A 25,882-nucleotide genomic window follows, 5' to 3' on the forward strand; every position below is an offset into this window, starting at 1 on the left:
GCACACCAAATACGCATTGAACTTTACTCCCTCTAATTGTACGTAAGTGTGAACTCGTGAATTTAGTCATAAATCAAAATATTCTTAATCAGATCTCAACCGAGCACATCTCTACACACATAACTTTTTGGACTGAGATATTAGACTACACGTGTACACTGTTTACATGTTTGCAAACAGTCAGCCATCTAAAAAAACAGAAAAAAAGAAAAGACAAAACTTTGGTACCAAACAGCACACCTCTATGCTTCTTCTAAAGCTAGCGATACCTTTCCTGTGCGGCCCCTGCATCCACTGCATCTGAGAGAAGTCTGGCCTGCCGTCAGAGTAGTAGTCTTGTTGGTGGTAGTGACTGAGAGGCACCTCCATGGAGCATAACTCACTCTTGAACACAGGGTTGCCCCCATTGAACGGGCACCCATAGGGTTGGCTGGGCGGCCAGGCCTGCTCCATGTTGGGAGGATGGTGGTGTAATGGCTGTGGCTCACAGTGAGTGAAACCGGGCCCTTCTCCACCATACATGCAAAACTCACCTCCGGGAGGCACTGCATATCCCCCATTCACACCGTGGGCTATGTCATACATGTCTGACATGCAGTAATTCATTATGAAAATCTTCAAAGGCACAACCACACACACAAAAAAAAAAAAAAAAGATTTAAAAAGCTTAAGTCAATGCAACAAAACCGGTAGAGTTAATGCACTTTAAAAAAAATCAATTGGCGGTCGCACTGACGTGCGTACAGATATCAGAGCTGACATGAAGTCATGAAGCATACTACGTGAAAAGTGTCTGTAGGACATCGGCTCTTATATATGGAGAATCCACCCGCCCCACTTGCCCCTCGCCCTGCCAAATTGGGTGAAAGATTTTGAGCACGCTCTCTTAATCTGACACCGGACAAATCCAAGATGTTGAACAGCCGGGGCGACAGATCCTCAGACAGGAAGACTGTCATACATGTGTATAACGAACCGTTAAACAGATCAGATCATGTTAAATTTGCCATCAGACCAAGCGTTACTAAAATGGTAAGATTACAATCACAATCCCAAAAGTCAAAGTTTATTGATTTCGAATATGAGGCGTTTTAGGCACTGATCTTAAGCTGTGATCAGTCATATTGATTGTTATTTGTCCTAATCCTAAATGAAGCTGTGCAATGAATGTGACGCATGTGAGGGCTTCAGCCATGGGGTGCATAACTTCATTGAAATAACCACATAATGAATAAAATGTGGACCTGTTTTAACATCAGTCTGTCTAAAAGTGTCCGACAGAAAAAAAATAACAACGAATTGCTTCAGATGAGACCTATTTTGATTAAAGAATTGACTATTTTCTGTTCAAGAAATATTGCATCAGGTAATTGCATTTGATAATTACATCTCCTAAATGTCAAATATAATTTGTATTTACATTTTAATAAAAAAAAAATATATATAAAATATATATATATATATATATATATATATTATACTTATAAAAATTTTAGCTAGTTATTACTAAACTTAAAATTATATTTTACGTTATATACAAGTTGAAATCTATGGACATCATCTGTGGCTTTCTGTTTATTACCACAGAAAATAGAAGATCATTTATTTTGAAATGTGGTGAGTTATGAAGTATACTGGACTGGACCACTGTTCACATATTCTGTTGTAATTTGAACTGCAATACAAATGTAATTTCTATATAACTTGAAATACATTCAAATTATATAAAGATGGAATATAAAAAAAGAAGTCTACAATAAAACAAATTTTTCACTCTCCCAAGCTTCAATCGAGATACTGTAGCATCAGTATAAGTACTGCCGTCTCTATAATAGCTCCGGGAACACACAATAAAACAGTCCACAATATCAAATTAACTCGGAGCTGGAAACTAGGTTATGACGCTGAGACTTGAGACAGCCAAAGTGACCAGCAGGTAACAGCTGTTTTTAGCAAAGGCTCCTGAGGCAAAGCCCCTCTACAACAGAGCCTGATACCAGTTTAACTTTTTGATGAGGTGACTGTCTCACATAAGCTTAATCTTTACAGGGATTTCAGAAAGACTTTAACCGCCAAAAACAACTTTCAGACACATTAGCAAACATCTGAACAATCTGGCGGTGCTTAAAAACAAAGCAGAACCTCCAAATTGGGTTGAGGAATATCATTATTTAGAAATACTTGTATCTTCAATATGCGATTTATAATATACAAAAGAATTCTATACAAAATACATTGAGGAAACAAGAAAAACATTTTAAGGGTTAGAAATCTTGAAAAGCACCAACACTTTAAAGAAATGTTTAATTGATACATTTTGTTTTTTAGGCTAACAGGGCAGACGCAAATGGTTAAACTGCTCTAGATCTTGATAGGTAAATTGTATTAAACATCTAGCATTCCAGATTAGAGCCAGTGCCATTTCACAACCCTTTGCCACTTTGGGCATGTTCACCTAATTGCATATAATCATTATACAATTGTAAAGGATTTTATGCCCAGTAATTAAAAATATCCATGACTGTACCAATACCTTGAAACACACACATACAGTTACTTTGGTCTGCAGTTGCAGGTTATGATAACATAAAACAGGAAACTCATTCTGAATAAGTTCAGTGACAAGAAAAATTATGAACTTACCAAGACTTACATTCCTAGATTCAAAGAAGTAAAGTACTCCCACAATCCTAACCGTATAGCCTCCTCAAAACCTCAAAGATGATTGATCCATCAAGTCCATCATAGACCACTGGAGATCATAACAATACCCAGTACCCAAGAACATGAGAACTTGACTTGATATGTTTTCGAAAACACCTCCATAACCCTACCGGCACACTCCCTCGGTCTCAGCACATGGATCGTAGGCTTTTGCAGGAAATGTGTGTTCAGTTTGGCAGGTCTGCGTGATTATGCACCTACTAGCGAGTTTTCAACCAATTTATTCCCTCCTGGATTGATCACTTGAGGTCCTGGGGTTCAAGGCTGGTCATGTATAGTTTTCGGATGGTGGCCCTCATAGCACTGGGGATAGGGCCTGGGTTGACATGGCTTTCTGAGCCAGATGTCCCCAGCGTTACCTGAGCAGTGAGCTTCGCTGAGGCCACCTTAAACACACAGCAAGGGTGACCTGAGGGAAAGACCAAAACAATACTGTCTCATCCCTTGAAGACTCCCCAACCTCATCAATGACTCTCAACAACACAAAGACCCACAGCGAGGGACTCATAATGACTCAATGTGATTTACTAGAGAATCAAGCCCGCCGTACCTACAAGCTGTCACTGGCTAGCCTTGGTCAGGGGCCTTGATCAATACTATTAGTGATCTAGACATAACTGATCAATATGCTATTGATCTAGACATAATTTAGCCACTGCTTAGAGTAATTCAAGGGCACTGATCAATTAACTAATCATCTTAATTTCGTAATCTGCAGCAAATGAAGAGAAAAATACTCTGATAGAATATTTTTATTCAGCCTACTGGAAAAAAAGACTGGTAATAAAAAAAAAAAAACTGTTTCAACTGCAAGAAGTAACTTGTGTTGCCATATATTGCCAAAATCATAAGCTCTTTTCGGAATCCTAGTGAGCCACCTTTCTAGACATAATTTTAACATCAACCCTGTTCCCAAACACATCAGGCTGCAAAATGATGCTGCCTTATACATTACCTTAATTTACCCAAAATCATCCAGAAGGCAACGTGACAAGCTAAACTGAGTAATTTTTCATTCATATCATTTCATTAATACTGTCAAGTGTGAATACAAATATTTGAAGGTCAATATAAACCAAAAAAAATATATATATGTTTTTGCCAAATGTTTGTGTGATATTTATTGTTAGAGCTTATTATAGTATCACTTAGCAACATGTCTTTATGCTACATGCTTACAATTCCTATCCAGCGTATGTTTATTGTAAGACTTTATTTAATTGTCAGCTGCTTTCAGTTACTGTATTTTATTGGTTACAAATACACTTGATTATGCTTATATCATTATAATTCATTATATAGTTAACTGCACATTTAGTAGGCAGACATGTGAATTACAATGAACAAACACACCAATGCTCTGGCAGACGATTGCTCTTATAAGAGAGCAAGAGGCTCAAACCATCAGTCCTCAAGACATCTGTGGCAGTGTATGACACCGCTCTCTACATCTTAATTGTATCCACAAGCTTTGCATGACCAGCATCTCCTAAATATATTCTTTAATGAACTTTATTGAGGCAATACAATTTTCCAACCAAACAAATCTATTGTTCATGATCCACTAATTGTGCAATTTAGACCAGTTTCAACCAGATTAAAACCAGTTCCCTTTCAAGGGAACTCACGCTGCGTTGATTGATGCTAAGAGAATGCTTTGTGTGATGATGTCTTGAAGCACATGTAAAATCAGTCCAATGGTGTGGCGGAATGTCAGAGGCTGGTGATGTCATGAACCAGGAAACTATAAAGCCTGCCCAAACAAAGCAGCGCTAGCTTCTGTGTCTTCACGAGCACTCTATGTTTTTGTCTGTTTGGTGTTGTCCGTCACAAAAATATATATTTTCAGTTATGGCAAGTAAGTTAGTGTCGAAGCAGGAGATATTGAGGACTCGCCACCTTAGTCTCATGCTTTTGTGGAGCTCGTTGAGGTTGTAATGAGAGCGGTCGAAAGATTAAGCATCGATTGGCCGGCAGATAAGCAGGACGTTCGTTCTAAAAGCAAACTGGATGTTTGCAAACATGCAAAGCTTTCTACACTCTCGTTCACACCCTTATTGCCGGAGCCTTCCGTTTTTCCCCAATCTCTACACCGAGGTGTCAAGATCGTGGGAGAAACCAATTTTATATAGAGTTTATAGTCCACAAACAGCACACTATTCCTCTATTACAAATTATAAAGAGTATGTTTATGGGGAGATGCCAAAGGTGGAAGAGACACTCGCAAACTATCTCTCCCCTGAATCAGATTCTTTCCTCAAGGCCTCGGTATTACCCACCAAGCCAGTAAGAATAACATCAGCTCTGGTGGATAAGGCTTATTCAGTGGCTGGTCAGGCTGCAGCGTGCCTTCATACTATGTCACTGCTGCAGGCTTACCAGGCCGAACTGTTAGGAGATCTTGATGACGGCGGGGGTTTTGGCCCTGGCCTGCATTCCAGAAACTCCTCCTTAGAGTTGGGGTACTCGAACTCGGACTCGGACTCGAGTCCGGTCTCGAGTCCAATTTTGAATGGACTCGGACTTGTCACGCACTCGAATGAATTTGTACTCGGACTTGACACGGACTCGGATGCGAATAATTCGCTCAAAATGTATGTTTAGAATCAGTACGAGCTTTATCCTTTCGCAAATCCCCTCATAAACAACAAAGTCTCTCTAGACGCAATATAAATAAGATATTCACTGTGCAGTGCGGACAACTTCAGTCAGTGTTTATGACGAGAGTTTTAGGGAGAGTGCCGAACGCGGTAAGTGATGGCTTAAAGGGAGCGCTGTTGACAATCTAAATAGTTTTGTTTTTCATACTTCTAGAGGACCAGTGGTTACATTCACACTGTAAATTATAAATAGTGATAACTGCATTTAAATGTGGGATTGAATCCACTTAATTTTTGTCCTTTGAGTCATGAAATTGCGATGATTTGACACATAGCAACATAAGAACGTGATAACCATAGCAACATTTTGGCGTCTAATAATGTTATCATTTTTGTTGCATTTATACTTTAGTCATAAGTTTACATACTCCTTGCAGAATCTCCAAAATGTTATTTTTATATGTTTTTTAATAAGACGGATCATACACATTGTTTCTATTTAGTACTGCCCTGAAAAAGCTTTTTCACATAACAGATGTTTAATAGCCTAAATAAAATACAAACACAAAATAAAGACAAATTACATAGGCTCGATTTTAATATTGTGTCATTACCTGAATGATCCAGAACTTTTTTTTCTTTTTCTTTTTTTTTAATGGTTGAGGAAAAATCATCCAGCTCCTGCACATTCTTTGCTTTTCCAGCATCTTCTGCATATTTGACTCCTTACTAGCAGTGACTATGATTGTAAGATCCATACTTTCACACTGGTGACAACTGAGGGACTCATACACAACTATTACAAACCCTGCAAACATTTAGTGATGCACAAGAAGGAAGCATCCGTTAAGAGCCAAGAGGTGTAAACTTTTGAACTGGATCATTGGTGTAAATTGGTCTTATTTGTTTAAAAATGCATTCATTAATTTAGTCCAACCCTTCAGAGGCTAAATAAGATATTAGCATTTACAACACAATAAGAAAAATTTAAACATCATCATCTTGCTCAAAAGTTTACCCCTGGCTCTTAATGCATCGTGTTGCATTATTAAGCATTACCTTGCAGATTCTAAAAGATGTACAATAGGTAAACGTATGACTGTAACTATACATTGCAATCATTTTGTAAGGTTTAAAATATTAATTTAAGAGCTCAGTGTTGAGACCTTTCGCCGGGATTTGATTGACAGGTGATCTGACCAATTATAATGCAGATACACGCCATTTTTGTTCGACAAACAAACCAAATCAGTTAGTAGATTAAAGGCAGTGGACTTGAACTTGAAAAATAGTGTGTATTGATTTCTTTTTTAGAAATTTGTGCTATAACTAGAAGAGATTATCAGTTCACGTGCTGCTTGAACTGAGGCCTACACATTAAAGCACCACAAAACAGTATTTATCGTTTGAATTTCATAAAAATTAAAAAAATTGAAAGCTGAGACTTTATTTCAAACCAAAAGTACCCTGCTCTGTCTGTTGGCACATTGTTAGTGTCCTCTTTGCTCCGACCGAGAACATGTGGAGTGAGAGAGGAATGGCTTGTCGGACGTAGCAACAGTAACCAAGAGGGGCGGGTCTTTGTGAAAGGTCAATTTCAAATCATTTAAATCTTTGTGGACTCGGCCGGACTCGACTCGGACTCGGATGTTAAGGACTCGGACTCAAGTCCGACTCGACCCTCTTTGGACTCGGACTTGGACTTGTACTCGGTTGTTAAGGACTTGGACTCGACTCGGACTCGACAAAGGTGGACTCGGACCCAACACTACTCCTCCTGCGCCGTACTAATTTCTCCTGCTGAGCGGGAGTAGCCCCAAACATCTAAAGCCAGCTCCTCACTCCTCAAACAAAGCGTGGCTTCCCGTGCTCCCCCACAAAAAGACTGGGGACATGGAAATCGCTCATCCTCAGAACGTTAGACGGATTTATTTCCTATTACTTCTATTTCCAAGAAGGCTGCAGGAAAAAGGTCCTGACGCCCGAGGGCGCCAGCTATTGAGGGCAGTCCCCCCCAAAACAGAGTGGTTAACACCTCATTATATGGTGCCCTCAGGGGACCGTTATGCTAACCCTGCCACCTCGTATGCTTCAGGGCGCAGCTGTGTCCGGCGAGCACATATGTCAGCGTCCACCCGGAAACGTAGTGGTCCTCAGATGCCCGCCCCCTCAGAGGACGGTCCCAGAGCAGTCAGTTCAGTCGTTCCCTGCTGGTTCGCCGTTACAGGGCGACGGACTGACTGGTGAACAACAACTAAATCCAGAAACCAGTTTCAATAGGCTAGTAGTAGAATTTATTTTCTTGTTGGGTCTTGCAGATCATAGAAAAGGGTTATCAAATACAGTTCAGGTCTCGTCCGCCCTATCCACCGTGGTGGGCCCCGAACAGATTCTGGTAATGGAACAAGAAGTGAAAACCATGTTAGAGAAAGGGGCCATAGAACATGTACCTCCCTCCAGCAGGGACACCGGGTTTTACAGTCAGTATTTCATCGTTCCAAAGAAGGATGGGGGGTTGCGTCCCATTTTGGATCTGAGAGTTTTGAAGAGATGGTCCTCACTGCAGAACACAAAATCCAGGGGGAGGAGTTGGATCCAGATCCAGACCTTACATATACCTAAACCTACCCATCTCCACCCCCTGATCACTAAACCCACCCCTAAACCTACCAATCTCCACACCCTGATCCCTAAACCCACCCCTAAACCTACCAATCTCCACCCCTTAGATCTGGATCCAACTCCGCCCCCTGGATCTCGTGTATTGCAGTGAGGTGCTACTGGTTTTGAACAAGTCAGTCATGCAGCTAAAGTTAAAATGTTAACACTGTGACAAATTGTACCACAGATCAGATCCGAGGACTGGTTTGTCACGATAGATCTCAAGGACGCATACTTCCACATTTCCATCCTTCCATATCACAGGAAGTTCCTGAGGTTTGCTTTCAGGGGCAAAGTATACCAATTGAGTTCTTCCGTTCGGCCTAGCACTATCACCCCTCACTTTCACGAAATGTGTAGATGCAACTCAGGGTATTCGCATCATAAACTACATCGACGATTAGTTGATTCTAGCTCAGTCACATCAGTTAGCGGTTCGGCATCAAGATATTGTTCTCGCCCACATGAAAGAGTTGGGGTTATGGCTAAACCCCAAGAAGACTGTGCTTTCTCCACTACAGAGGACCACGGTTTGGGATTCTATGTCGATGCGGGCATGCCTATCAGCGGCACGCATAGTGTCTATCCTGTCAGCTGTGAAAATAATAAAGCTAGGCCATTCACTCACTGTCAAACAGTTTCAGAGACTGTTTGGTTTGATGGCAGCAGCGTCCAACGTGATACCTTTTGGCTTGCTGTACATGAGATCCTTGCAGTGGTGACTTAGGGCCAAAGGGATTTTCCAGAGGGGCAACACCTTTCGCATGATCAGGGTTATGCGGTGATGCCTACGTGCCCTGGTTATGTGGAAAACCAACTTGCTTCCTGTCCCAGGGCCCTGTGTTGGAAGCTTCTTGTCGTCGCAAGATGCTAATGACAGATGCTTCCCTTACGGGCTGAGGAGCGATCCTAGAAGGACGCTCGACTCAGGGTCTATGGGGAGACCATTATCTCTCAGGCACATCAATCGCCTAGAGATGTTTGCTGTATTTCTTGCCCTCAAGAATTTCCTCCCAGACCTCAGGGGCCACCATGTGTTGGTTGGCATAGACAACACATCAGTGGTCGCCTATATAAATCATCAGGGGGGCTTGCGTTCGCATCCGCTATGCAAACTGGCTCACCAAATCCTCCTGTGGTCTCAGGGGAAGCTGCTGTCACTTAGAGCAGCTTAAATCCCTGGGGCCCAGAATATAGGAACAGACATCCTGTCGAGACAGGAGCCGAGGCCTGGGGAATGGAGGCTCCACCCTGAGGTGGTGGAGCATATATGGAGGGTGTTCGGCCAGGCACAAGTGGATCTGTTTGCATCTCGACAAACATCTCACTGTCCACTCTGGTTCTCCCTCACGCATCCAGCTGCTCTCGGACTGGATGCGATGGTACAGACATGGCCGAGGCTACGTTTGTATGCTTTTCCCCCGACTTGGACTCTACACCAGGGTTCCGGGTGCTTTCGTCCTAGTGCTGCTCTTATGATTTCACACAGGACAGACACTTCTCGGTATGGTGGAGTTGGTATAGACATTACCTTAGCGTCAATCGACGCAGCGCGAGTTCCCTTGAAAAGGAACGCCTCGGTAACGACTGTAACCTCGTTTCCCTGAAGAGGGAACAAGAAGCTGCATCAGCTTCCATATCTCCTATGTGTATGTAAGCAACTTGCTTAGACCTTAAGAAGCTAGCGCTGCTTTGTTTGGGCAGGCTTTATAGTTTCCTGGTTCATGACGTCACCCCCCTCTGACGTTCCGCCACACCATTGGACTGATTTAACATGTGCTTCAAGACATCATCACACAAAGCGTTCCTTTAGCGTCAATCGACGCACCGTCTCGTTACCTCTTCAGGGAACCGAGGTTACAGTCGTAACTGAGGTGATTGTATCTTTCTAAAACAATATGTACCTGCAACTACAGCCATGTGTCATATATTTTTAAGTTTCCTCTCAAAACAATGGAAAATTGTAGTGGAAAAAGAAGCACTAGTAACATCTTGCTTCCTTTAAGGCGTTCGTGAGGCGTGGGACTTCTCTCTCGTCCTCGGGACCGTTTTTTCTGGTCTTTGGCACAATCTCCCTCTCGTTTTCTTCAGTGATTGTGCACCGTATGAATCTGAGTCCACCTTGATAAACCACGCTGTTTGCGCTGTCCTCCGCATCGGGGTGATAGCACCGTGGGCCAGCAACAAATTAACAGGATTTGTATCGTCTACTTCCTTTTAGAGTGATAGAGTGTACGAGAACCAGTGTGTGTGTTTGTGGGTGTGCTGTGCTGCACCAGCTCTATCTTCTGTTATTCTTTTCTTTTTATTTAGTTCAACCGTTGTGTATCTTGTTTAGACTTTGTTTTTCTGTTATCTAAGTTTGTGTGTTGTCACTGACCTTGGTTATTGTATATTTGTATTTTGGTTGTGATAGTTTCTTTGGTTATATAATTTTGGGGGTTTTACCAAACTCAGTTGTTTATTCTGTTTTCTCCCAGGAACTGAGGTGGCCAGGTGGATATCTTGCTTCCTTTTTACACTTTTTGGAGTGCCTGCGTGTGTGTTGCAAGTGCATGGTGATGTGTGTGTGTGAGAGTATGGTTTGCGCTTTTGGAAAAGTAATTAAGTGGTCCTTCCGCCGGTATACTCAGCCTGGTTGTTTGGCTTAATTATTTCTGTCTACCCTTGAGGGTAGAGGACTGTGTTGGTGTTGCCATTGCATACTGCCCTCTGTGATCACCTCTCTTGTAAATTGCCATAATTTGTACATGTAGCAGTGAGCCCCCTTTTTAAAGAATATACTGTTTTAACTATTTTTGTACGTCAATAAAGACCGTTTGTATATTGCTTGTACTCATGTCTCTGACCTTCTTGGCGCACACGAACCTGTGTGACCTAGTGTTAATTGCTGGGTTATTTTGATATTCCCTGATTGATTCAGGGTGGCGTAGTCGACAATTATCACCATAAGCTAAATCATTTATTAAAATCATATACCGCTTCATCACACTTACAAACACAGGGTTTAGAAGAAATTTTTAAATGACACTAACTGTCAAAAGGGTTGTCACCCTTGCTTTAATTCCTAACCCTTAAAACAAACAGGGCTGTGAATAGGGCAGGATTGAGGATTAAGAGGTTAATTAGAGGGTCAGAAGTAATCTCTATCTCACAGGATCAATAGAACGCTAACCAGATGCAGATATGTGAACAAGAACCAAGCTGGATTGGTTTGAGACATATGACAGCATCTGGGATCTGGCGTGTTAAGAGTCAAAATGTGTTTATAAGAATTTACAAGTCACATTAATTTATATAGGGCATAAGACATTATAGATAGTTTCAAAACAGCTTTAGGAACAGTTAATGTTGCAAAATCCATCAATTATAAAAACAACTTTAGCTGTAAAGCAGCTCTACAGAAGACAATATGTCATTATTTTAGTAATTATATGAATAAAAACATATTACTGAATTTTAATTGTCTTTTAAAAAGGGCCGTAACCACCAAAGGCATTGAGGGGGACAAGTCCCCCCTCCCCCTCAATAATTAGAAATGGCAAAATTGTCCCACCCAGTATTTGGTATTGTTGATGCCGCTCTGCTGCACTCCATTATGCAGCATTCTGTTTGTTGTTATGATGACAAACAGTTTAAAAAGTTACATTTAAGGCTGGACGACCTCAGCTAACAGCGTTCGTCATTGTCAAAATTATTGAGATAACCAATCAGATCAAAGAAGGTAGGGCTTATTGCTCACTGAAGACCGTTGAAGTTGAGCGTGAATTCCAACGTGACACTTTACTTTATACAGTGAAAGAATGCGTGGTAAGAGGCAAGTAGCAAAACATTTAATATTTGACTACTGTTTTTATGATAGATATGTTCAATGACCCACAGTAATATACAGTTTACTCAACTCAACTCATCCAATATACTAAAAACCAATTATGGAATTTTGCCATTTTTATTTGAAAATATGCTATAATTTACATGATACATGCATGTCATTCATAACTGAATGTTACGAGACAAGAAACATTTAGCGTTTTTGATATTTTAGACATACAAATAAGAGTAATTGTGTGCACATTTTTTAATAATTTATTTTCTAAGAGTTTAAATGGATTACTTAACAACTAGGCTATTAGAACTAGAACTTCTTTCCTCATTCTTATTTCTTTTCTTTGTTCCCTTAAATCCCTTTTAATCCTTTAATTATTTAATTTATTTAAATAAAGTCACCTTTATTTATATAGCACTTAATACAATACAGATTGTTTCAAAGCAGCTTTAGAGTGATAACAGGAAAATTATTCAATTATGCAAGATCGGCGGGGGACTTTGCATCTACATCAACAACTTCTGGTGCTCAAATGTCACCGTCGTGAAGAGACTGTTGAAGGGAACTCATGCTGCTGAAGTGCAGGCCGTTTCATCTCCCGAGGGAATTTACTGCTGTTTACATCTGTGCCGTTTACATTCCACCGGACGCTAATGCTAAGCTAGCGCTTGCACAGTTTCATAACAGCATTAATAACAGCTTGGTAGCACACCCGGACAGTGTTTTTTTTTTGCCGCTGGGGATTTTAACCATGCTGACTTAAAAACTCTTCTTCACAAATTCCATTGCAATGTGAAATGTGCTACTAGGGGAGATAAAACGCTGGACCAGGTGTATACTAACGTAGCAGAAGCATACAGGGCCAAGGCTTACCCCCACCTGGGTCTGTCAGACCATCTCTCCCTGCTGCTACACTCACGGTATACACTCAAGATAAAGAGCGCTGGGATTACAACCAAGACCGTGAGAATGTGGCCAGAGGACGCCATCCCTATGTTACGGGACTGTTTCCACCACACAGACTGGGATGTTTTCAAGGGGCAAGGCATGGACACTCGTGAATCATTGGATGAATATACCACCACTGTCCTGAGTTACATTAACTTCTGTGTGGATAATGTTACGTCTTGAAAACATTTCCGTTTGTATCTCAACAAGAAAACTTGGATGACACACAGAGTTGAACAACTGATCCGAACTAGGGATAGAGCGCTGGGTTTTAGGGACCCTGATTTATACAGAAGAGCCAGGGCTGCATTAAGGAAAGGAATCAAAACTGCCAAACAACAACACCGGAGGCATATTGAAGCCTGTTTTAATAATTCTGCAAACCCCAGGCAGGTATGGGAGGGCATCAGGGCCATCACGGACTATAAGAGCAAATCAACATCTCCCTCAGCTGATTCCACCTTGGCTGAGGATTTCAACCGCTTTTATGCCCGCTATGCCCCCCTCCCCTCCACTGATCCTGCCCTAGTCCTGAGTACTCATGAGGTAAGACAGGTTGTCTGCGGCATCAACACCAGGAAAGCAGCCGGACCGGACGGTGTGCTGGGCCGAGTGCTGAGAGACTGTGCTGCGGAGCTGACGTTTTTACCGCCATCTACAATACATTGCTGTCCACTTCATGGGTCCCTGTCTGCTTTAAGACAGCCACAATAGTCCCAGTCCCCAAGCAGTCAAATGCCACTTATCTAAATGACTATAGACCGGTGGCACTCACCTCCATTCCGGAAGGTGTGGAACCGGTCAACTGAGGACGCCATCGCCATCGTGCTCCACACGTTATTGGAAGATCTCGAGCACAAGAACACCTACGCGAGACTCCTCTTTGTCGACTTTAGCTCTGCCTTTAACACAATCCGGCCATTTAAACTCCGAGCCAAACTGCACCACATTGGCTTTAACAACTCGCTGTGCAATTGGATTGTGGACTTTCTGACAAATCGAACACAGAGTGTTAGAGTAGGCAAACCCTTGTCCTCCACCCTTTCAATCAACACCGGGGCCCCCCAAGGGTGTGTGCTTAGCCCCTTGCTCTACACTCTATTCACACTTGACTGCTCTGCTTCTCTTTGTTCCAATCTCATTGTTAAATTTGGAGACGACACAACAGTGCTCGAACTCATCAACAACAAAAATTAGGCGGATTACTAGACTGAAGTGCAACACCTAGCATCATGGTGTGTCAATAATAACTTGTCTTTGAATATCAAAAAGACCAAGGAGATCATTGTGGACTTCCGCAAGAGCAGACCCAATCACTCTCTCTTTTGGCAATGAGATGGTAGAGAGGGTGCCACATTTCAGATTCTTGGGATTATCTGTGACCGAGGACCTGTCCTGGGGAACCAACATCACCACAGTAATAGGGAAGGCCCAGCAACCCCTCTACTACCTGAGGCAACTGAGGAGCGCCAGGATTCCAAAACAGCTGATGGTCAACTTTTACAACTGTGCCATCAGCAGTGTTTTGACATATGGTTTCATAGTGTGGTAAATGGTAAATGGTAAATGGACTGCATTTATATAGCGCTTTCACAGACCTAATGGCCACCAAAGCACTTTACATTTTTGCCTCACATTCACCCATTCATACACCGACGGCGGTGTCAGCCATGCAAGGCGCCATCCAGCTCTTCGGGAGCAGCTGGGGTTAGGTGTCTTGCTCATGGACACCTCGACACTTGGTCAAGTGGAACCGGGAATTAAACCACCAACCTTCCGGTTTGTAGACAACCTACATGAACCACTGAGCCACTGCCGCCCCAGCTGCACTAAGGCACATCAGCAGGCACTCCAACGAGTGGTAAAAACAGCGGGTAAAATCATTGGGACCACTCTCCCAGAGATCAGTACCATCTATGATACTCGCTGTCTGAAGAGAGTGCACAACATCCTGCGGGACCGGCATCACCCGGCCCATCACCTGTTTCACCTGCTGCCCTTAGGGAGAAGGTACAGGTCCATTGGTGCCAGTAAAGCCAGACTGGCTAACAGCCTGTACCCTTACACAGTGAGGCTGCTTAACGATGCCCTTTCCCCCCTCTCTATCACCTTCGAGTTTTAACAGAAACAGCCAATGGACATTGGCTAGTGAGATTTGCATCGCGAACGATGCCTCGTGCATATAGGAAGCATGCAGATAGAGACTCTCTAAACTTTCGCTTTGGAGCCAAGCGTTTCTGCACTTAATCGATATCGATCACAAGTTAAGTATTGAGTACCACAAGGATCAGAACTAGAACGGTTTAATTTTACGCTGTGCATCCTACCCTGGGGAGATATCATTAGGAGGCGTGGGATTAGTTTTCACTGTTATGCTGATGATACTCAGCGCTATATTCCTCAACAACGCATGATGTAGTCAGCCGTATCCGGGCCGTATCCAGATCAGATGGTGGACCTGCACCTAGACACGACTACAACGCATGATATAGTCAGCCGTATCGGGGCCGTATCCAGATCAGATGGTGGACCTGCACCTAGACACAACTACAACACATCCCTGAAGTGTCAGCAGAGATTGTGTCAACTAGACTCTCCCCTGTGAAGGCGTCAACGACATGACAGCCATCGGCACTGATCCTCAAAAAACCCATCTCTATACCGACATGATGACTTTGACCTTCAACCAGATGGAACTGGATAAATATTCTGAATGTTCCAATCCAATCTGACTACTGACCTGTAATGCTGCCTATATCATAATCATACACTGTTCGGTCATCGGCCAGAAGGAGAACTGGCCCCCCGACTGAGCCTGGTTTCTCCCAAGTTTTTTTTTTCTCCATTCTGTCACATTCTGGAGTTTTGGTTCCTTGCCACTGTCGCCTTTTTTGCATTTTTCCCCTTTGTCGCCTTTGGCTTTTGGCTAGTGGCTATTATATAAATGAAATAAATTAATAACTTTTTTTACAAAACAATTAACCATCACTGAACTTACTAAGCTGGACTATAATGCTCTTTTTATCTAAAAACAAACTTTGTTGCATTATTTTCCTGTTATATCTGTAAAGCTGCTTTAAACTAATTTGTATTGTAAAAAGCGCTATATAAATAAATGTGACTTGACTTGACTTAATTCAGCTCTCCTTTCATCTCGAGTGTGGTCTTCAGAACCCCGAAGTGTTTCCTGTGTTGGTGTGATGATGCGTAAGTGATGATTGTCTTCGAGAGAATCTCTGCACAGCAAGAGCCCTTCTCTGCACGCTGAGCAGACAATCTTCTCCTGTGCACTTCAGCACAAAAGCGGGTCTTTTTCAAGATGTCATTCCACCAGTGCGTTTCTTGTTTCGGTCGTTTCCTGGCCCTGGTTGACAGTCACGATCACTGCCTCTCATGTATGGGTCGTAAGCATGCTGATGGAGCATTTGTGGATGAGTCATGTACCCACTGATGATGACCATCTCGATGCTGAGATCAAGACACCAATACCCCGCAAGAGGTTGGATCCCCACCGCTATCCCGCAATCTAGTTCTACTAGTTCCCAATCAGAAGACTAATTTTGTTGATACACAGGGTGATCTGACGTCCCGGCGACGCTGTCAAGAACTTTGCCCAGTAGTTCTCTGCGGTACAGAACAGACGGGGGGAGATAGTCCACATCCTGCCCTGGCAGGCCGCTGCTCCCTCCACCGGTCCTGGATGGCCCCAGCAGCAGGCCGCAGGCCGCAGGAAGGTGCCGCCATCCGTCTCGGACCCCGCCAGACCCTCCAAACAGTGGAGAGCCTGGCGGAGAATCCTTGTTTGAGTTAGTTTTAGGTACCCACATTTTCAACAAAAGAGCAATTTCCTCATTCTCTGGGTCTCACGAAAGCGCGGTTGACGCTATGCCTTGCCAATCACAGCCCTCTCAACCATCGCCAGCAGGGTGCGGTTTGAGTACGCAATGCCTTCTCACGTACCTCCTGCCTAACTGTGGAGCCAGGTTAAGTGTAGCACTGCACACTCAGACCCCACTCCGGGATGCTGTGCCTTTCCGGGTCGGGTCCCTGCCTTGTCCACATTGTCAGCATAGAAGGCATTGTCCACCTCGCAACCCCACACGGGTACGTCTGTGGTCCCATTGGTCCCACTGGTGCGGTTTCTGGGTGCCTGGGTGGTGCTTCCAGCCCATCACGCTGGCTCATTCGGACGGTTAGACTCGGCTATGAGAATCAGTTCGCCAGGTGTTCCCCCAGGTTCTGCGGCACCCATTTTACCAAAGAGGCCCCTGTCCTGTGAGCAGAGATAGCAGCCCTCCTGGCAAAGGATGCGATAGAGCCGGTTCCTCCAGCCGATATGAGGTCAGGGTTCTACAGCCCCTACTTTAATTGTACCCAAAAAGAGTGGTGGGTTATTTTGGAACTGCGTGTTTTGAATCAATCTGATCGACCTGAAGGATGTGGACTTTCATGTCTTAAAGGAGAACCCCGGGCATGAACAAAGGAGAACTATCGTTATACCTTTGTGAGTACTGTCTATTGAAAAAAAAAAAAAAAAACGGATTGGTGCTTGAAACACGGAGCTGCTACAGCTAATGCCCAGAGCTCCCACTCAGCTAAAGCGGCAGTTATGGGGGCATATACATAAAGAGTGTCTTTGTGCCTCTTAACAGACACAAAATGCAATTAAAATGTCTGTCCAACATGAACATGACAACAAGATGCGTTTAGCAACTTAGCCATTGTTTAAATTCACCTAAATAGTGTTTTAGATGGCTAGCTGTAGTCTTGCGCTGAAGTCCTGTGGGAACTCAGTTGTAGCCGGAAAAAGGTAAATAGCAGTGTGCAGGTGGGAGAAGTTGTATTGTATCCACCCTGACTAGGTTGGATCCTCTGCAGGGACTTTCCATATATAGCACTGCCCTCTGGTGAGTCCATGTCTAACTCCACAAACAATTCTCAGTGGGCTGAGTCAGTTAGATTTCAGTTTTCAAAAATGTGCATATGACATAAGCATATGCTTATGGCCTGCAGCATCAACATTAAAGTCTATTAAGATATCTATCTAAAGTCTGCCTTTAGGTACAAGGGTGATTTCTGTACATCCTATGAATAAATTCCATTTTGGCTTGCTTAGTTGGAGACGTTTAATATGCAATAGTAATATTATTGATCAATATACAATATTATTGATTTGCCTTACTTAAGGTGGACGATGATGAAATTTTCTCCTAGAAGAAAACTTTGTTGTATTATTTTTCACATTATTATCACTGTGAAGCTGCTTTGATACAATCTGTATTGTAAAAAGTGCTATATAAATAAAGGTGACTTGACTTGACTTAATTGTTTACTTGACTTAATTGTTGACTCAATTGTTCCTGGCGCCCCCCGCAGCGTTGGTCTGGTTTTACACTCAACTTGATTCCATCGCAAACGTGCACGGCGCATGATAGAAAACAGAACACGGGTCAATATATTGTGTTTTTTATTAATTTGGTGCTATTTCACGAGTTCACATCTACATAAAATGAACACAATAAAGGTTATGCGTATTTGGCGTGCTGTTGGGGGGAGGGCTCCGAGCTCGGAGTTCGGCCCGAACCCAGAGTACTCCCCCCGGTTGTGGTAAGAGTAGATGGAACTAGAAGTGAGGAGATGGGGTGGAGGAGAGATGCTGATAAACTGTCAATGAACAGAGGTAGGTCTGCTGTGTATTTATACCTTGTCATTGAGTTGATTACTGATTGATCTCCACTTGTGCTAATTGGGTTAATTATCTGAACCTGCTCCTCCCGAACTTTGTTAATAAAACATCATTATGCGCAGCTGAGTGAACATAAGTTTCGCATAAGGTGGCCTTCTGCTGCTTGCAAATTGACTCTTTTGAGGAGACACAGTGGATTTCCAAATGTGTTGCCCTGATTCCACGTGCTATGCGCGAATACATTGCAGGCTCACTCTCGCTCGTCGTATCCAAGGTAAATCATCAACACCATCATCCCTTACATGTGATGATGCTCGTTTGCTACGGCCCGAGCCCGAGCGCGATTGTACCCGGCTTCCCCCGCAGCGTTGGTTTGGTTTCACTTACCTTGATTCTATCGAACCCTGGTGTGTTTGCGTGATTATTGCGTCATTGCAAACGTGCACGGTGCATGATAGAAACAGAACGCAATATATTGTGTTTTTTATTAATTCTGTGCTATTATTCGCAGCTGAGTGAACAACACAGGTTTACTGTGGGTGTGTGTGCGTGTGTGTTGCATAAGGTGGCCTTCTGCTGCTTGCAAATTGACTCTTTTGAGGAGACAGTTGATTTCCAAATTTGTTGCCCTGATTCCATGCGCTATGCACGAATACACTGCAGGCTCACTCTCGCTTGTATTCAAGGTAAATCATAAACACTATCAACCCTTATATGTGTTTTATTTAACTAAATACATCATAATCAGCTAAAACGCAGGCACAGGTCACTTTACTTCCTGAACAAGTGCGCACCCGAGTCCGTGTTCCTTTTACATTCATGCGAACCGCGGCACGGTTCGGGAGCAACCGTACTCAGACCACCTCCTCAAGGAAGTCCCGGGTCCGCATGACAGCGTTCACATTAGCGATTTTTCATGCAAACCGTGCCCGCTCCGAACTAGGCAGTTGCCAGTGTGAAAGCCCCCTGAGGCAGGGGTACCCAATCCTGCTCCTGCCGACTGTCCTGCACAGTTCATCTACAACCCTAATCAAACACACTTGCCTTTAATTTTCAAGTGATCCTAAAGACCTTAATTGGTTGCTTCAGGTGTGTTTGATTAGGGTTGGAGATGAACTGTGCAGGGCTGGGTTTCCCAAAAGCATCGTAAGCCTAAGGCCACATTTACACATAGCCGGGTATTTAGAGAAACGAATATTTCTCCCCCTCCGTTTTCAATAATAACATCGTGCACACAACCCGCATAAATACGCCGTCGAGCGCCTTTATAACTATGCTAAACCTATGGGCGGCAGTGTAGGGAGAAGGATAAAGCCATGCAAGCCAATCAGAATCCTCAGAATCGACAAGAGAGAACCTAAAACCCCGTTTCTCCCAGTTGACACGACAACATATAACGGCGTTTTCAGAAATATCCACTTTTGCCGGAGTTTTTAGAAATGATCGTTTTCTGGGATAAAAACGGCGTTTTCGTGTAAATGACAGGCCAAAACGCAGAGAAATATCTGCGTTTTCCCATCGTGTAAACGGGCCTTAGTTGATCGTAGAGACCATTGGTGGCAATTGTTCTACGATCAACTTAAGCTTACGATGCTTTTGGGAAACCCTGCCCAGGACAGTCGATCGGCAGGAGCAGGATTGGGCACCCCTGGTCTAAGGTATATAGGTTCCAGTTGCATAAACACATTAAAGACTGTTAAAAATGTCTTAATAACTAGTTTGATCAACTAGCATTTAGCCAAAGTCAATCTGCATTTGTAGCAGACTTTAAAAAAAAATATGACCAGTCTTAACCAAAAAAAGTAATTTGTAAGATTAAGCAGTTAATCCAACCGGCCACTGTTCTCACAGGATGCATTTTTGTATTTCACTTGTGATTAAAACATTTTTTGTTGATCTATGTACACATGCAGACTGACAGGGAAGACAAATTTGAGTGTTCGGGTTGGAGAGATTTCAGCGAATCTCTTTTGATCCATTACGTCTGGCTAATGTTAAAAAAAAGTACCTATTTAGTAATGAAATTAAAGGATTAAACACGCAAAACCCTCGTTAAGGACATCAGTTTCCATTAACACACAAATACAAATTTGACATCGTCAAAGGAAGCTAAAAAAAATGATTCTGAACTAGATTATACTTGAGTCATCATGAGTTGGAAGGGATGGCTGATTCCGGGAATTCTTGTTACCAAACACAGATCTCGTCTTGGGCCAAACCAATCCAAAATCAGAACACATGAACAACACTACTAAAATGTTACAGCAAATTTTCCAAAATAAATATGATTTTCCTGTCCTGCACTTCGACATGAAATTTATCCTGATTACATCAACATTAAAACATGTTACACGTCTGACAGATTGAATGGCTTGTACACACAGAACAGACTGGCATGGGCAGAAGCCTTTCATACTGATGTGTCACAGCTAAAGCAGGTTCAGCACCACATGACTCATCTGATGCAACAAAAGATTGGAAAATCTGCTGAATGAGGGAGAATGAGCAGTTTTCAGATCCAAAAAACTGATGCCCTTGTTTTACAAAACACATAAGTTGAGAGAACTTTTTTGCCTCTTTGTGTTCAGATGCTAATCCATTGGAACTGTTACCACAACTTAAATAAATGCATGGTTCTAAGTCAAATTTATTGATATCGTTAAACCTTTCAAGTTGCACACATTATTTTGTTGAGTTTGGTTAATATAACAATGCTGATAAATTCATTAACTTAATATTGTGTGTAATTTAAATACAATTTTTTTTAGTAACTCAATAAAATTGTCTGGATAACATTGGAAGTTAAACAGTAGATTACTAGTTCCCAGCATGCTTTGTGTGGCACCGAAAGGGTGTTTTTTATTTATTTTGGACTCAATTATAATTACAAAGGAGTTGGACCAGGACAACTGGACATCTGAACCCTCGTAACACAGACTACGCCACCCTGGGAATTTCACCCAGGGAAATAATGGTCCAATAAGGACACACAGGGTCCTTCCCACAAGGATACGGCGGAGACGTGAATATAAAGAAAATATAACAATAATACTTTATTTATAAATATAATTAAATGTTCCACACACAGTTCAACAGACAGTGACTGGATCTGACTTTATAAAGACAAAACTAAAGACAAATAAACAAACCAATAAGACAATCAAGAAAACATGTCAGATGGCATGGAGAAATAACAAAACCTACCCAATGTTGATAAACAATATTTAAAAAGTATACAATTATCTAACAAAATGCTAAATGAGGGATATCTATAGGCATATTTAGTAGCATATAAAAAAAATTGTCAGAACGTCGTCTCTCAGTTGCTGAATGTTGCGTAACAACGTTGCTACAGCCCTGTTGCGTCTTACAATTTATACGTTGTTACAATGTTGCGAGCACGTAGACAGCCACGTTGCCATAGCAGAAATGCAACGTGCCAGAGACGTTGCCACAACGTAAATGTGTTTGCTGGGCAGGCCCTCAAAATTCACCTCTTTGAACTTGCTTTTTCTTCTTAACAGACTTTCCCAGTTTTTCATCTCTTTCATCGCCCACCTCTCTTGCTTTGCCACTGCTTGTCCATGTACCTATGTGTTTTCGTTTATTTTGCTAGTTATATAACCTTGTCTGTTTGTTTTAGCGATGTAACCAAAACTGTAAAGACTGCTTCAACCAAAACTGCTTCTTTGAGTGTCTAGAAAAGCGCTATAAAAAATAAAAGTATTATTATTATGATTGTATTATTAACATCGTCGGATGCTTTTCACTATAATGGCACAACAACAAAACAAAAAAATTATCACACTGAAGCCGGAGGATTTGTCACTCTCAATTAGTGTTGGTTGGAAGGAAGCGCTTTTCTGAGGCTCTGTCCTGAGGGTCCCACCATGCAACAGATGGCCGGCAAACACCTTCATGATATCATACACATCACGCTCATAATCACAAGGCTGCTTTCTAAGACCGAAGGCTTATACACACACTTGGAGAACGGTCTGCACTCTTAGCGGCTGATCGATATACTTAGTAACTAAGATGAACTTCAGAGAGAAAACCCTGATTTACTAGCAGATTTAGAAAACAATCTGAATTTCTAAATGGACTTGAAATAATTCACAGGTTGGAATGTAATTGCCCACAAGTGAAGTGATAAAATGTTGACATCTGTGATGTCGGCTGTGCATGTGCTTGTGGTGTATGGTGTGTTTTCAGGTGGCATTTGGGGAGCATGGTCGATACATTTGATACATGTTGGACTTGAGTTAAATGTCACTGGAAGGGTTTGTGGTGGAGCACTGCTTTGGTGATGTCTTGCTTCGGCGTATCTCTCAGGCATGGAGTTCGACCGTTTGAGCAATGCTGATTGCCCAGCCCTAACATGTTTCTTTGTGAATATTATTTTTTTGTGCATTTCTTTGCATTAAAATGTTTTGTTGAGAATTGATGTGTCTTCCTTTTTGTTGCAGCCAAAACCAACCAGACAAAAAAACTTGATTTGGATGAAAGGCTGAATATAGTATTTTTAAACAGACATCTAACTTAAAAAGCCAGACAGATATTTCATTTAATTCCTCAAAATTAAATGCAGCCAAGAAGCAAGACAAGAATAAGTGGTTTGAATGACAGTCTGAATATCCATATTATAATCTAAGTCAAAAAAAGAAGTTTGCAAACACACGTAACTCTCCTTTCCAGCACTTTAGACACAGTTGCTCCGTTGCGTTTAAAGAAGATTAAAGAAAACAGTCCAATGGCATGGTACAATGAGCACAACCGGGCCCTTAAGAGAGCAGCCAGAAAAATGGAGCGCAACTGGAAGAAAACAAAACTAGAGGTATTTCGCGTTTCATGGAAAGAGAGCTCGGTTGCTTAAAGAGAGGCTTTAAAAGCTGCTAGATCTGCTTATTTTTCAACCCTATTAGAAGAAAATTAACACAATCCAAGGTATTTATTTGAAACAGTGGCTAAACTAACGAAAAAGAAAGCTTCAAACCCAGAAGTATTAAGCAACACAGCAGTAATGACTTTATGAACTTTTTCACTTATAAGATTGATAATATCAGGGACAAAATTATAACTATGCAACCGTCTACTACAGTATCGCATCAGGGAGTGCATTGTAGTCTCCCTGAGGGAAAATTCTATTAATTTATTGCTATAGGAGAGGAAGAATTTTCTAAACTCGTTAATTCATTGTAGCAACATTGACATCTGGTCTGCCAATTAGTGAATTAAGAACACATACTTCTTTGTCTGAAAAGACAAGACATTTTGGTGGCTCCCCATAGAACCCAGCCCCCAAACTTCCTGTCCAAACGCGTGCATGAGCACGTAACCGGACACTCACAGGCCATAAAACAGAAGAAACTCCGTTCCTCTATCACCCTCTGGAATGTATGCACACACACACACACACACTCACGGACCCTTAAACTGAAATGTCCACATATGATCCAATAGCAATGTTTTTGACATATATTTTTGTGTGTATAATTGGTCAAGATAATGTCTGAAACATCTGAAATAATCCCTATGCTAGTGATTATGAGGAAATTATGTAACCCTGTATTTGTGCAGAAACGTCATTCGAGGTATCATTGTAATGGGAAAAACATGTTGGAGTTGAATCTTGACTGCAAGGTACAATAATATGCATTTATTCTAGGAAATACCATACTTCTAAATATGAATGTTAAATTCGATCTCTCACATGACATAGTCAAAGTGGGCGTGTCTTTACAAACAAAGGAACATTCTCCCGCTCCGGATCAGAGGATCCGATTCGCTCTTGTCCCAGAAGAAGGCGTATCCTTACATTCCTTAAAAGCCAAAACGCTCTTCCTGCTCCCTCTCTCGCTTCCTGCCTCCATCGTCTGCTCACCATGTGAAGTCTCCGATTCTGAACTCCTTCCAGGAGTTCCCTCCACTTTTATTTTTCTTTATAAAGTTTTGTTTCATTTTCAAATTCCACTTTGTTCGCTTCCACCTACGAGTCAAACGAACAAAGCCTGAATTCCTTCAGCAACTTCACTTTCAAACAGCCTTCAAAGCTCCCGCGAAAAGGTGCTCTGGCAACGAGCACGCGCCCTGCTCCGAGGCTTCACGAGGGAACGCGCCTCAGCACGAGCGCGCGCACTCTGCTCCGAGAACACGCGCAGGTTGGACACAGCTCGTGCACGCAAACGATCTTTGCAAGTAAAACTCTAACAAGTTTTAATGTTTTAAGGTTTGATGCATCGATGGCTCTCTCTCAAAGGTCTGTGATGTTGCTATTCCTATGATCATTCGTGATTTATTCTCTCTTTCTCTCATTCTCTCTCTACAATCTCAGCGCGTGCACGGCGCGCCCCCATTCTCTCTCTCTCTCTCTCTCTCTCTCTCTCTCTCTCTCTCTCTCTCTCTCTCTCTCTCTCCAACTCTCACTCTCTCATCATCTGTTACCCGTTTTGTCTTGTTTGTTAACTGTAAGTAAATGTACATAGACATATACAACGTGTATCTTGTGTAATAGCCTATATTCTGTAGTTTTGCATTTATTAAAACAATATATTCAACTGTTTCTGTGAAAATGCTTGTAAAAATACAAACGTCAATGAGGTTCACGATCCGAGCTACCGCGCTCAATATTTACTACATTAAGTAGCTTTAATTTTATAAACACAAGGAAATTAATGTTCAAGGCCAGAAGGTTAATATTTCTTGGAGTTTATAAGAAAGGATAGCTTTATTGAGAAATTAATCACTTAATCTGACGGTTGGTCACTGGACGAACAACGATTTGATAATTACATTAATTTCCCTTAAGGATTATCTCATAATCGAAGTTAAGTAAGATTATTGATATATGAATGAGGAATTATAATTCGTTGTGATTGATTATTCATGTAATCCACTTTCACTTTCGACAATTTAATGTAACTGTAATATGCAAAATATTAATCATATTCATGATTAGTTATTAAAATTCCCTATGGATCATTTGAGCTAATTCATACGGACCAAGAGTCCGAAGCATAAGGTCTACATCATCTAAATCGACAACATGTATGTTAGACCCTATACCGACTAAGCTACTGAAAGAGATGCTTCCAGATGTCATAGATCCTCTTCTTAATATCATTAATTCGTCTTTGTCTCTAGGATACGTATCAAAAACCTTTAAGCTGGCTATGATTAAACTGCTTGTTAAAAAACACAACTTGACCCTACAGAATTAGTCAATTAATGGCCGATCTCGAATATGCCTTTTCTGTCAAAGGTACTAGAAAAAGCAGTATCCTCACAACTGTGTTCCTTTCTAGAAAGAAATGATTTTCAGTCCGGATTTAGACGTAACATAGTACCGAGACAGCTCTTGTTAGAGTCACAAATGATTTGCTCTTATCATCCGATCGTGGTTGTATCTCTCTATTAGTGTTACTCGATCTTAGTGCT

General features: G+C 42.0%; 1 protein-coding gene across 18 annotated transcripts in view; it reads right to left on the reverse strand.

Annotated features, from left to right (window-relative positions):
• Positions 1-25,882, reverse strand: part of thrb (thyroid hormone receptor beta) — a 182,960-nt gene that overhangs the window by 17,310 nt on the left and 139,768 nt on the right. The window contains exon 1 of one of the 18 annotated variants that reach the window (XM_079591034.1): positions 270-889. The exons of 13 other annotated variants lie outside the window; for them this stretch is intronic. In XM_079591034.1, the coding sequence (XP_079447160.1) occupies positions 270-606 (337 nt within the window). In that variant the 5' untranslated portion in view covers positions 607-889. Of the gene's footprint in view, positions 1-269; positions 890-2,643; positions 3,025-25,882 lie in introns of those variants that run through there. 4 more of the 18 variants (XM_079591044.1, XM_079591045.1, XM_079591042.1 and 1 more) reach the window with 4 other exon arrangements.

This window comes from Phoxinus phoxinus, assembly GCF_949152265.1.
Source record: "Phoxinus phoxinus genome assembly, chromosome: 19".
Taxonomy (NCBI): Eukaryota; Metazoa; Chordata; class Actinopteri; order Cypriniformes; family Leuciscidae; genus Phoxinus; species Phoxinus phoxinus.